The sequence below is a fragment of the Peromyscus leucopus genome, chromosome 20, assembly GCF_004664715.2.
Source record: "Peromyscus leucopus breed LL Stock chromosome 20, UCI_PerLeu_2.1, whole genome shotgun sequence".
Classification (NCBI taxonomy): Eukaryota; Metazoa; Chordata; class Mammalia; order Rodentia; family Cricetidae; genus Peromyscus; species Peromyscus leucopus.
In genome coordinates, this window is record NC_051080.1 from 20,128,012 (window position 1) to 20,140,533 (window position 12,522).

The 12,522-nt window shown below is 51.5% G+C and overlaps 1 protein-coding gene across 1 annotated transcript in view; it reads left to right on the top strand.

The window, feature by feature from the left end:
- Shisal1 (shisa like 1) overlaps nt 1-12,251 on the top strand; it is a 65,945-nt gene extending 53,694 nt beyond the window's left edge. Inside the window, exon 5 of the mRNA XM_028878113.2 lies at nt 8,808-12,251. Coding sequence (XP_028733946.1) covers nt 8,808 — 1 coding nt within the window. The 3' untranslated portion in view covers nt 8,809-12,251. The remainder of the gene's footprint in view (nt 1-8,807) is intronic.
- Nucleotides 12,252-12,522: the final 271 nt, after the last annotated feature.

Genomic DNA, 12,522 nt, shown 5'->3' on the forward strand with positions numbered 1-12,522 from the left:
GCAGGAAGAGCATCTCCTTGCCACCTGCCGGGACCACATCTGCTGCCCAGGCTGCCACCGTGCCCTGGTAGTGCATCTGGCCCCCGCCATGCTTCTTCTAGCATCCCTGCCTTCCGCTCCCTTGGAAAATGTACTTAAAGCTGTCCCAACTGTGGGGTTGCTGGGAGAACAACCCCCCAGGAAATGTGTCACGGTTCCCGCCCTGGCCCGGCAGCCAGCCAGCGCTAAACGGCTATGAGCAATTGCCATCCCAGGAGCCGCGTCCACACTTCACCTGCAGTTAGACAGAAGCCTCTCGCTTTCATTGTTCCAGACTCTCCCGGCATTCTGGAAGCTTTCATGACTATTCAAATTGCCAGGTGCTCCATCTATCTCATTTCAACCAGGCTGCAGACGCGGGCCCACCCCACCTGCCTGCCAGCTGCACGGCACCTCCTGTGCTCCCGCCCCCTACTCGGCTCAGCTCTGCTCACCCGTGTGGTGACACTGTACAGAATGGCGGTGTGTCCCAATGGTTAGCAGCACTGACTGGACTCCAAGCCCGCCCCCCTCCCGGCCCCAGCTGGCCATTGGCCCTTGGTAAGTCGACTGTCAGCCCCTCAGAGCCCCTCAGAGCCCAAGTCCTTTCCTAGTAAATTTTGAAAATGGGCTACTGAGGATGGAGCTCACCCGCACAGGGGACAGCACTCTGAGGAGGCCTGGATCAGGAGCACTGCCCATCCCTAACCTGCCTTTCACAGAATTTTCCAGAATCCCATAACCCTAGGATGAGTCTGAGGACCTTCATCGAGAGTCCGAGTCTGTAGTAGCCATTGCCCTCCTATCAGGCCCGCTATGGCTTTCTGAATGTCTTCAACCCGGCTGTCCCCTGCCCACCCATCCCCCAGCATCAACCAGCTTCCTTCTCAGGCCCCCACGGAGCTGAGGACCAAGCCAGGTCCCCTAGGACCCAAATTTTGATATAGCTAACATGGCAGGTACCCCTCCCCCGCCCTGTTCCTATCTGGGGTCCTTGTGTTCTGTCCCAACTCAGAGTCCTGGAGGACAACAGTGACGCGTGACTTAGTCCCATGATCCCAGCACCAGCTCAGATAGACTGGAAAAGACTCCATTAGGACAAGCTTCCAAAAGTCACATGGGAGACAGAGACATTGACTCTGAGGGAAGGAGTATGGCTGGCCCTGGGGCTGGAGCCAGTGAGCGCCTGGGGCCAGCAAGACTTATGGGGACAGGCACCCCTGGGGGACAGGTGCCAGTAGCCAGTTAGGGACAGTTTCTTAATCCTGGGCTCCCCGCGACCAACTGTGGGCGCCATGAAAGCCAACAGTTTCTTCCAGAAGCCTAGGCCAGGGCCAGGCATCCCATCATGCTTGGTTTATGTTGTGGCTAATGTCCAGCTGAGGCATGTCACGGTGGTCCACAGCCAGCTGTGAAAAACTCCTGCAGGCCTGGAGTGGCATGGGGGGGGCGGGTGCCTGAGGCCTTGAGACCTTCAATAACTTGCCCAGAGTCGCACAATATTTCGAACCCTAGGACTGCTTGACAGTGCTCAATAAAACCCAGACCTCTCTATAGTGATGTGGGATATGGGGTAACATGTTACTGATGCCTGTGGGAGGTAGGGAAGCTTCAGTAAAGGACACCAGTAAGGGTTCTTGATGGATGTGTAGGAGTTTCCCAGTGAAAAGGGGAGGATGTGTCTAGCTTGTGAAAAGTATACTGGGATTTCTGGAGAGACCTTTGGAACGGAATCCATGAACTTGGAAGAGGTACAGTCCAGCAATGAGAGGCCCTGAGGTCCCAGCCCAGACATCAGGACTGAGCCCACTGAGAAAGCCCGTATAGAATGGATTCTTCCCAGATGTATTGATTTTTAAAGTATTTCATTATATACAAGGTATTATTTAAAATGTAGTCAAGTGGTAGGGAATGGGATTACATTGACCTCAGTCAGTAAAGTGCTCGCCATGCAAATGTGGGGACCAGAGTCCAGTCCTCAGCACCCATGTAAAAAAGCCAGGTGTGAAAAAGCCATCTGTACTGGGACCAGAGGCTGTGGAAAACTGAGTCCCCACTTCAATGGCCAGACCAGCGGTCCAAGCAGAGGGACCAGAGGGTACCCTGAGGCAGAGGTACCCAGACACTGAAGGAGAAGTAAGGTGGTCCTGGCTAGAGAGGAGCCAGGGAGGCACACCCAGATACCCACAATCACGGTACCAAGGTCTCATGGACAAGCATGGGGCCAGCAAAAGAGATCTACCATGCACGCGTATGTGAAGTCTGGTGGTCCTGGAAGAAACTTTCTTGGTGCACTTGAACTGTTTTGAAAGCAGACTCAGGGCGTCTGCTGGCGATGGAGTGCACCTGGAGGTGAAAGACAGGAAGAGGGCGAGGGCGGAGCTACAGGAGTTGGAGACGGCCGGATGATGGAGGGAGAAAGGAGTGAGTTTAGAGGGATGTGTAGGAGTTTAATGTGAGGTATGATAAAAAGCAAGGCGCCTGGGAAGCACAGGGGTGGGGTGGGTGTGGGATCCAGGAGGAGGTTGGGACTTCCATGCCAAGGTCATCTCACTCGGCATGTATCGATGCCAGCCGGGTCACTGATAACACCCTGGGAAGGAGACCAAGAACCAAGGACATTAAAACCAGACACCTGGTCCTGGGTCAGCCTCAGCATCCTGGCCCCTCTGATCTCTAGTTCAGTGCCCCCCTGGGTGTCTCTGAGCGGGCACAGCCTTCAGCTGTGACCTCTGTTGCTGGACATATGACATTCTCACCCTGTGACTGGAGGGACTGAGTGGCATCACTGGGTCAGGACACAGGCATCTGTCCCACGGGAGTCTGGCCTTCTTTGGTGGTTTATTGGTTCAATCAGTTTAATCAAGGCCTTCTCTGTGCTGGGCACCGTAGTGGCCCCAGGATTTTAGTGTGGCCAAGCCAACACTAAGCCCTGCTTAGGGAGAGACACAGTGTAAATGACTCCAGCTGTCAGCAGGGTAGGGTGGGAGCTGCCACAGAGAGAGCGGTTTGAGCTGGGTGGGGAAAGGTGGAGGTGTGGTCTGACCGTGGCAGCCAGCAGGTACCAATGGGAGAGAATGGACAGAGCATGCTGGGTAAATGGCACGAGTATCCTGCGTCGATAGTGGCTGATAATGATAGATCACACAGCATGGAGGCCAGGGGACACTTATACGGGCCTCAGCAAGCCATGGACCCAGGGATCTACAGGGAAGCTAGGGTTCCAGATGAGGGTGTAGGAATCAGGGCCACAGTTTTCTCAATGCTTTGACAAAATGCTGGACGAAAGCCACTTGATAGTGGAAGAGTTTATGCCACCATAGCAGGAAAGGCATGGTGGGAGGAGTGGGAGATGGCTGGTCACACCACATCCAGTAAGGAGGCAGAGAGAGCAGAGATCCTGTTCCGCTGACCCAGAGGAACTTTTAGTCACCTAGGACCCCACACACAGAATTGTGCCACCTACATTCAGGGCAGATCTCCCCACCTCAGTTAGGCTCATCTAGCTGCTTCCACGCATGCACGCCCAGCGGTTTGTCTCCTAGGTCATTCTAGGTCAAAGTTCACAGTGGGTGTCAACCATCACAACTGCACCAAAGGAATGAGATCCAGTCCAAGCTGGGTCTGAAGGCAAAAGACCAACGTCCCAGCCTGGAGATGTTTGGCAGAGGTCATCTCCCCTTTTCAGCCGCCATGGGAGGGAGACAGGTGGCCACAGTGACGAGGCTTCCTCACGTCACTCATCTCCCATTCATACACTAACCTCACCGGCATCACCTTTGAGAGGCGGAGCCTCAACGGAGGAAGTGGGGAACTGGGATTGGCTTCTACTTCCTGTCAGCTGTCTGCCTTTGGATCCTCCCAAATGTGAGCCAGAAGCCCCCTGCTTCTGTCACCTACAGTCTGGGGCTGTTTCCCTCCACCATGCTCTTCCCTGCCATGATGGACTATATCCTCAAACTGCAGACCATGCTCTAAATTGCTTCTGTCAGGAATTTGGCCACTGTGGGGAATGAGGAACTCCACTCATAACAACCACTAACAACGGAGTAGCAAAGGGTTAGTTTATTTGGACTTTGTAAATTGGTCAGCAAACGGGCCCACAGCAGGAACCCAAAGGACTGTTTCTGTAGCCCCAAGTCGGGCACTGCCCCTTTTCCCTCACTGGTTGAGTAAGCAGGGGTACAGTCGTACATGTCATCTGTCATCTACAAAACGGGTGCATGGGTTTATCTGTACATCCTCCATCCTGTTTATTTTAAAGATTTTGGGGTGCATGACTGAGTCACATCTTCAGGTCACTAGGCAAGCTTGGCAATTAGTAATTTTTTTTACTCTAAACTTCTAGCCTGGGTGGGGAAGCTAGACGAGCCGGTGTTGGTGGCCCGGCATCTCCTGATCATCAGTAGCTGGACCTAGACTGACCCAGACAGTCCATTTGTATGTTTTACTTCTCAGAGTCACTGCAACAAGAAAAGTAACATTAGCCTGTGATGATTAATCCCTGCTTGTCAACCTGAAACACACCCAGGAAGAAGGAATCAGCTGAAAAATGGCCTCCATCAGATTGGCTGGTGGCCATGTCTGTGAAGCATTTTCTTGATTGTTAATTGATGTGGGAGGGCCCAGCCTACCGTGGGTGATATCTTCCCTAGGCAGGTGGGCATGGGCTGTGTAAGGAAGGTGAGCCTAGGAGCAAGCCACTAAGCAATATCCTTTCATTGGTTTTTACTCAAGCTCCTGCCTTGAGTTCCTGCCTTGGCTTCCCTCCATGGTGGAATGTAACCTGTAAGACAGAATAAACCCTTTCCTCTCCAAGTTGGTCATGGTCATGGTGTTTATCACTGCCACAGAAAACAAATTAGAACAGCACAGTGTGGATGGCGCTGAAGTCCTTGGGAAATGCTGAGACAATCTGAGCTGGTGAAGATGTCAGGGAGGGTTGGCTGTCAGGGACCTGGGCAGGAGTATCCTTGGAAGCAAGAAGAATCAAGACAAAGGGCAGGAGCATACTAGAACAGGAGGCATCTCTGAGTCAACACTACTAGACCAGTACTGGGGGGTGGGGATGGCAATTGCTAGCCATAGATGTAGCAGCATGGGGGTCTCTGGAAACTATGATGTCATTCTAGTTGGAGATTGGAATTGGACAGAAAGCACATGGGTACTCCCTCACCAGCTACCATCTCCCCTTTTGTCTCTTCCACCTTCTGCTGTGTTGGAATCCCCAGCTGTTCACATAGCCCATTGCTTTCCAAAGAACCAACATCTAGATTTGTTTATGAGATGTTTCCATTTTAATCTCTTTCTATCTTTCCTGTGTCTTCTTTGGCTTTGTTTGTTTGTTTTTGTCCTTTCTAACTGTTTGAGCTTGGTAAATCATTTGCGTTTTCATGTTTCTGGAGGGCTTATTTTAAGGCTATGAAACCACCTCTTCGTACAGCTTTGGCTGCATCACTCAGCTTTGGAAATGTTTTCATTTTTGGCCAGTTTTGAAATTCCTGTTTTTCTTAACTGATGTTTTGTGATTTTTGACTCCTCACTCTCCCACTCTCTTTGCCTTGGATGATTTAAAGGAGTTTATAAAATCTTTAGGGGCAGACTTTATTTTGTTTTGTGGGTTTTTCTGGTGTGTGTTCATGTGTATATGTACAAGTGTGTGCACATGCATGTGGCAGCTACAGGGTAACATCATGTGTCTTCCTCAATTGCTTTTCACCTTACTGTTTGAGAGAAGGTCTCTCACTGAGCCTAGCTCACTGATTTGGCTAGATTGGATGGCCAGAAGGTCCAGGAATCCTCCTACCTGCCTCCTCAGTGCTGGGATTACAGGAGCCTGCCATAGCACCTAGCTTTTTATGTGGGTCTCTGAATTCAGGTCCTCACACTGTGTGTGTCAAGCCCTTCACCAGCTGAGCCCCAGCCATTTATTTGTTTGTTTGTTTATTTAGAGTCTTGCTATGTAGCCCAGGCTGGCCTCAAAACTTGCAGCAATCCTCCTGCCTCTGTATCTTGAAAGCTGAGATTCTAAGTGTGTACCACTTACACCTGACTTGTGGTTTTTTTTTGTTCAAATTATATTATGACCAGATAATGTTTTATTTCTGCTGTTTGAAATTTAAGCCTGATTGTCAGCTCTCTCTCTCTCTCTCTCTCTCTCTCTCTCTCTCTCTCTCTCTCTCTCTCTCTCTCTCTCTCTCTGTGTGTGTGTGTGTGTGTGTGTGTGTGTGTGTGTGTGCATCTGTTGGGGGGGGGCTTCCCTTATGTTGGCCACTCCATCTGCCATGGAGAGAGCGGAACTGGGTGTACCAACGATAGCACACTCTGCCTCCTTTTCTCCTGCATCCCTGGCTGTTCCTGCGGAGCAAATACCAAGACTGTGCTGTCTTGTGCACAGGGACTCACTAGTGTTGGACCTCACGGTTAGCTGTCTCTACCATTCTCTCACACGACACTTGCTTTGCTCACTCTCTCTGCCTCTTGCTCCGCCCCCATGTCATTTTTAGGTATTGTGTAGCCCAGGTAACCTAGAACTCCCACCACACCAGTTGGTTCAGTGCTGAGGACGGATCCCAGGACTGTGCCTCAGGAAAGCACTGAACTGGACTCCGCTCCGTCCCAGCTAGACCCAAGTTCGGCTGTGTCTGATAGTCCGGCCGTGACCCGGAGTTCCTCCCGGTATACTGTTGCGTGTATCACCACCCACGCTTTCTTTTGAGATGGGGTGGGGTGCAGGAAACAGAGCCTATCACCCGAGCCTTTTGAAGCGTAGGCTCCAATGGTGTGGAGTGCGGGCTCTTCTGAGTCGCTTGGCCCGAAGTGGGATGGATCTGCGATCCCCGCTCAGCGTCTTTTCTTTTTTAGCAAGTTCGTATGGCTCATTAATGTCTACTGCTGCCGCAGACACACTCAGTCCCATTCCTGTCGTCCCGGTTTATGATACATTTTTGCGTTTATAGCTTTGGTGGGGGCTGTCAATTTCCCCCCATATGGCCTGGGTTTTCTTTGTTTTATTTTCCGTGTAAATGTCTTCTGATCACTCGGGAAGCTGTGTTTGGATGCCATGGTTACCTCCATAATTATAATGGGATGCAATAGGCTTAATCGTTTATTTTGTGATACGGCGTTTATTTTCCCCCCACAGTGAACAATGTCATCTTCGGTGTCTTCGCCTTTCTCTCCCCTTGTCTCCCCGATCCCTGTGTTCTCTTGTCCCGGGCCCCCCTCACATTTCTGATATGACTTTAACGGCTGAGGAATTCTTCAGAACCCCCCAACTCTAAATGAGTCAGACCTCGTTTATCCACACCGCCTCCTCCTCACCTCGTCCCTCCTACGATCTGTTATTTATACCATTTCTCTGTTTTCATTCCCATTCTCTTTTGTACTTGTCAGAACCCTTGGGCTTTTTCAAACACACTCCTAGAGCGAGCGCCTCCTCCGTGCCCCCTCATGGGCCCAAGCCTAGCCTCCGGTGACTTATTTAAGACAGGCTCACAGAGATAGGAATCCAAACAACTCTTACTGCTAACTTTACACTGGAAAGATGGTTCCCATACCCAGGCTTTAAATTACTTGGTTCGTGCGTTCATTCATTCATTCATTAATTCTTTCATTCATTCATTCAACAAGTATTTATTGAGTCCTACTGGGTGCCAGTTGCCATTCTAGGCCCTGGAAATACAGGATAAGGAGACAGCCGATCACCTTAGCCCTCTTGCAGCCTAGTAGTCTTTGACTTCCCTGTATCAGCCACCCTGTCATGTGGTCACTCTAGTCTGCAAAGGCCTCTGGGAAGACAGGGATTTGTAATTGGGTAGCTGTTTTATTATTTTTTCAAAATGACATTTTATTTCGTGTATGTCTGTGTGTGGGTGTGTACACTGCCGTGCCTGTGTGAGGGTCAGAGAATGATTTTCAAGAGTCAGCTCTCCCTTTTCACCATGTGGGTTACCAGGTTTGGCGGTAACAATGTTTACTGTTGAGCCAGCTCACCAGCCCTGGGTAGTTCTTCTTAGCATGGCGATCTGTGGAGCAGGCATAGATGGGGTTTGTTCCTTGCTCCCTGTTGTCCGGCCTAGAGCCTGGCTCAGCCACTCAGGGCCCTCAGTCTTCAGGCCTCTCTTACATCCTTGTCCTTACCCACTGGTCTCCTGGCCCATCCCTGGTCCAGGAATGCCTTGGGTTCCTTTTCATGACTTTATCATGTCCAAAGCCATGGAGACCTGTCCAATGGGATGAGTCCAAGAGGCATAATGGGTTTTGTTATTCATATGAATGGTTTCTGTATCTGTTTTGAGTAGTTGTTAGCTCATGACAAAAGGATGCTATATTCATTTTTCATCCAAATCAGAGTACCGTGGAAGGCTAAAAACTAACAGTATTAAAGTAAAATAATTATGTTTGATGACAGGTGTTCACTGGATCTGTCTCCAGCCGAGATATATAGTCAAGCTGTAGGAGATGAACCCCATTGAGTCTTATAAGTTGATCTGATGGCTTCAAGAGTGAGAATTATATTTACCTTTGCAATCTTTGTTCTGATAAGCAGCCTGCTGGCTCTGTTAGATTTTCCAGATAGATTATATACGGTTAATTGTGAGTTGGGTTTTTGTATTCAAATCCTGGCACTCTGTACATGTTTCTTGTCTTATTGCATGGGCCAGGAGCTCTAGTCTCCCATGCAACCACAGCATCACAGAATTTCTTGTGTCTAAAGTGCAAATGGCATGTGTTCTTGGCTTCTCCTCACTCTAACGCTTGATACTTGTCTCTTCCACTCTCCCCAGAAAACCCTTTTGCTGTGCCTCAGGATGGAGGAGGTTAGACCCAGAGCACCTGGTGCAGCCTCCAAGAACAGCTTCAACCAAGACACCAGGGAGAGCCGGGGCAACGGTGTGGTAACAGAAGAGGAAAAACCACCTGTGCCCAGAACCCCCTTCCGAGGACTTCTGAGATCAGGAGCAAACTCAGGGTCCGGGGACAAACAGGGTGCAGGAAAGGGGCTCTGAGCCACCTGTCTGCAAGCAATAGTTCTTTTTTGGGCTGGTGGCTTCTGAGAAGAGACTCGGTGTGGACTGAGATGACCAACACTTAGCTGCCCTGGCTGACCCCAGCCAGAAGGATTTGGGGCCGTGAGTTGTGCCATGGTCCAAACACTGACGTTTTTCCTGCCTCCACTCCCTCCAATAGTGGCCCCCTTAGGCCCATCCGTGTCGGAATATCGACCGTGAGTGTGTGCGCGCACGTGTATGGTCAGGGTGTTCTTTCTGTGTGTTCGTTCAGCTAGTTTTTAATCGAGTCCCCTCGCCACCGGCTGTAAGGTTCTCCGATGGGCACAGGTCACTGTGTGGCTGAAGAGTCTTCCCTGTGTCCTCGCCTGAGGCTCAGACCTCTTGCTGTGGCCAGCAACTGTGAGCTGGTAGAGTGGGCGGGCACAGGGCCCAGCCTTCCTGTGCCACAGGTGGCGGGAACTGGAACATACCAGTGAGGATGGGTTCTGGTGAAATCTGTTCCCATAGCAGCAGGCATGAGGAAATATCTCAGCGGGCTTTGGGCAGCCTAGTTGGATGTGCTGTGTGGTGCACCATCACAGTTCCTGGGAGGTGGGCGTGTAACACCTCTGGAAGAGTACAGCTTGGAGAAGGGTGCCACAGTCATATGGTCAGGGCATGGCCCGCTCCACAGTTGTGGAGACCCCAGGGTGACAGGAACCCAGGTCCAGGTTTTGATTCCCACGGTGTTAACAGGCTCCACAGCCCAGGTCCCCAATATGGTCATTGGAGCACCCGCCTGACATTTTTACAGTGAGTGCAGCATCTCCACAACCCAGATCCTCCACCGTCACTGCCTGAGCCTCCCCCAGGGGTTCACACTAGCCACACACTTGCTGTGCACTAGGCCAGGCAGTGATCAGATCCAGGGGTAAGGAATGCCAGGCTCTGGGAGAAGAACCACATAGACAGGATGAAGGGTCCTAAGGAAACCCAGAACAGAGGGTTCCATGAATCTGTCTACTTAAAATGGGGGTTTTCCAAGTAAGCCTGGGTACCTGTAACATCTGCCCACAGAGCTCATCATCATTGACCCACTGTCCCAGAGCACACAGAAGAAAAGACATCCCCCCGGAGTAACTAACCCTGTGGATCTCCAGAGGCCATGTTGCCAATGTAGACATGGCCACCCCACTCCTATGAGCGAGGCTGAAGTGTTCCTGCCCTCCCTGTGACCCGTTCTTCCTGAAGCTGCATCCTCACTTGATCGGCGGTAACCCCACATAGGATGGCCGCCCGCCTGCCACACACTGTGGGGGAGAGTGAGCAAGGGGCAGCGAGGAAGGAAGAGCCAGCGTGGAGGTGCCCTTGGGGGTCACAAGGTATATTGTGGAGGCTGTGTGTGGAGGCTTGGGTCGTCAGGGGTGTTTAAGCCTGGGTTCAAACCACACGCAAGACCAGCAATGGGACCTAGAGAGGAAGAGCCAAAGGCCACAAGAGCCACAATCCCGTTGGGTTCCTAGAAGCAAACAAGCTAGGGTGGCCAGGACTCAAAGCGCAACAGAGGTGAAGGGACAGTTCCTCATGCAGATCTCTGTAGTCCCCACAATGGTGTATACACACACACACACACACACACACACACACACACACACACACACACGCACGCACAATGCTTCTCCATCCATAGTACTGTGTGCTAGAACATAAAACTCTTCCCACTCTGGCTGGCTCTTCATCCTCTCAGCCCCACATGAGGGAGAGATGGTCCCATTGGTGGACATGGAAGCTGTCACTCTAGCTGGCTCTAGAGGCCCTACTGGATCAAAGGCCTCTGTCTCTGCACCCAGTCGGTTACTCTTAGATGCACTGTCGTGCCCCCGCCCCCCCCAGCCTGGAAAGCCTATGCTTGGATCTTGATTAAAGATGGGCATGGGCCCTCTCCCGCATGCTGCAGCATCCGAGGGTGTGTGCAGCCATTGCCCTGGAGGGTTTTAGCAATAGACGGGCTGGGTCAGCCCACACCTATGCAGAGCCTCTGCAGGAAAAGGCATCCTTGTCCCAAGCTGCACAGATTCTAATGTCACCTGAGGAAAGAGATCACAGGCAAGACCCGGGGCCCTCCTGCCTCGGTTTCCCCAGTAGTGAGAGGAAGGAGTCAGATCAGATGTTGAGGGGACTTCTGGCTTTGGGTGGCTCTGGGTAACCCTCTTGCAGCTGCCTGCTGCTCAGGGCTACTTCCTCTGTGAAGCCTCCTTCCTCAGACACAGGAGGCCATGGCCATACAGACAGCAGGGTACAGGGTGGGGGTGGGGTTCTCCAGCAGAGGTCTCTTAGGGAATAGCTGAAGGCCCCCATGAAGATTCTGGTTGAGGACCTGCATCTCTCATCTATGAGAGACTGCATCTCTCGTATATATGTCTGAGGCTAAGAGTCTAGACACTGGCCAGGACACAGGAGTGCCCCCATGGCCGGAGGTCAGCATAGAATTTGACTTTCCAGGCCCTGGTAATCCTGCTCCTTCCAAGCTGGGTGACACCGGCTCACCCACCCAACCTCTCCGAGCCTCCTTTCCTCATTTGGCAAGCCAGGGTTAAAGGTCAGGGTCTTACGCCATGCCGCTTCATAGAGCTACGGAAGGCAAGAGCTGTGTCCGTGTGGGTGTGAGGACTGGGTGGGATGCACGACCTCAGGTGGCCGTGATGAAAATCTGTTCCCAGCTCATGGTGTCTGTGGCTGGCAGATGTGCCAGTTAGTAGCATGTCCTGAAAAGACACAGGGTAGAGACAAGTCCCTGAATATTTATTGAGCTGTCGTGGCTGCCTCGGTTCCCACGGCTGCCTCCTCCAGATGCCTGTGTCGACACCCCCCCCCTTTTTTTTTTTTCTGTGAGTCTCAGGCCACAGTACACTCTTGTAGCAACAAGTAGCCACAGGAAGCAGAGAAGCCGGTGACACCGTGTGCCCAAGGAGAGTCATGAGACGTCCTTGTATCTGTCTGGCATTTCCCACTGGGAACTGTGTGTCCTTTGTGAGCAGTGTTATGCCCTGTCGTCTGTATGATCTGGGGACCTCCATTCAGAACTCCTCCCTGGCTGGCTGTAGTCACCAAGGAGATGGCTTGCTCACCCTGTGTGGGAGTGGCCAAGCATCTGATGGTGACTTTCACCAGTGTGCAACGGGCCTTAATCCAAACAGGAGCACATGCACACACACACACACACACACACACACACACACACACACACAAACAGGCATACCCATGAGCACACACATGTATGCACACATATGTATACATTCGCCCACACACATGAATATAACTTGTACGCGTTTGTGTCCACACATCCACATGCATGTTCACATGTATATGAATATGTACACATCCATGTGTGCACATGTATACACACACACATATGAGTATAATTTACACAGGTTCAGGAATAAACACCTATGAACACACACACACACACACACACACACACACACACACACACACATATATATATATGAGA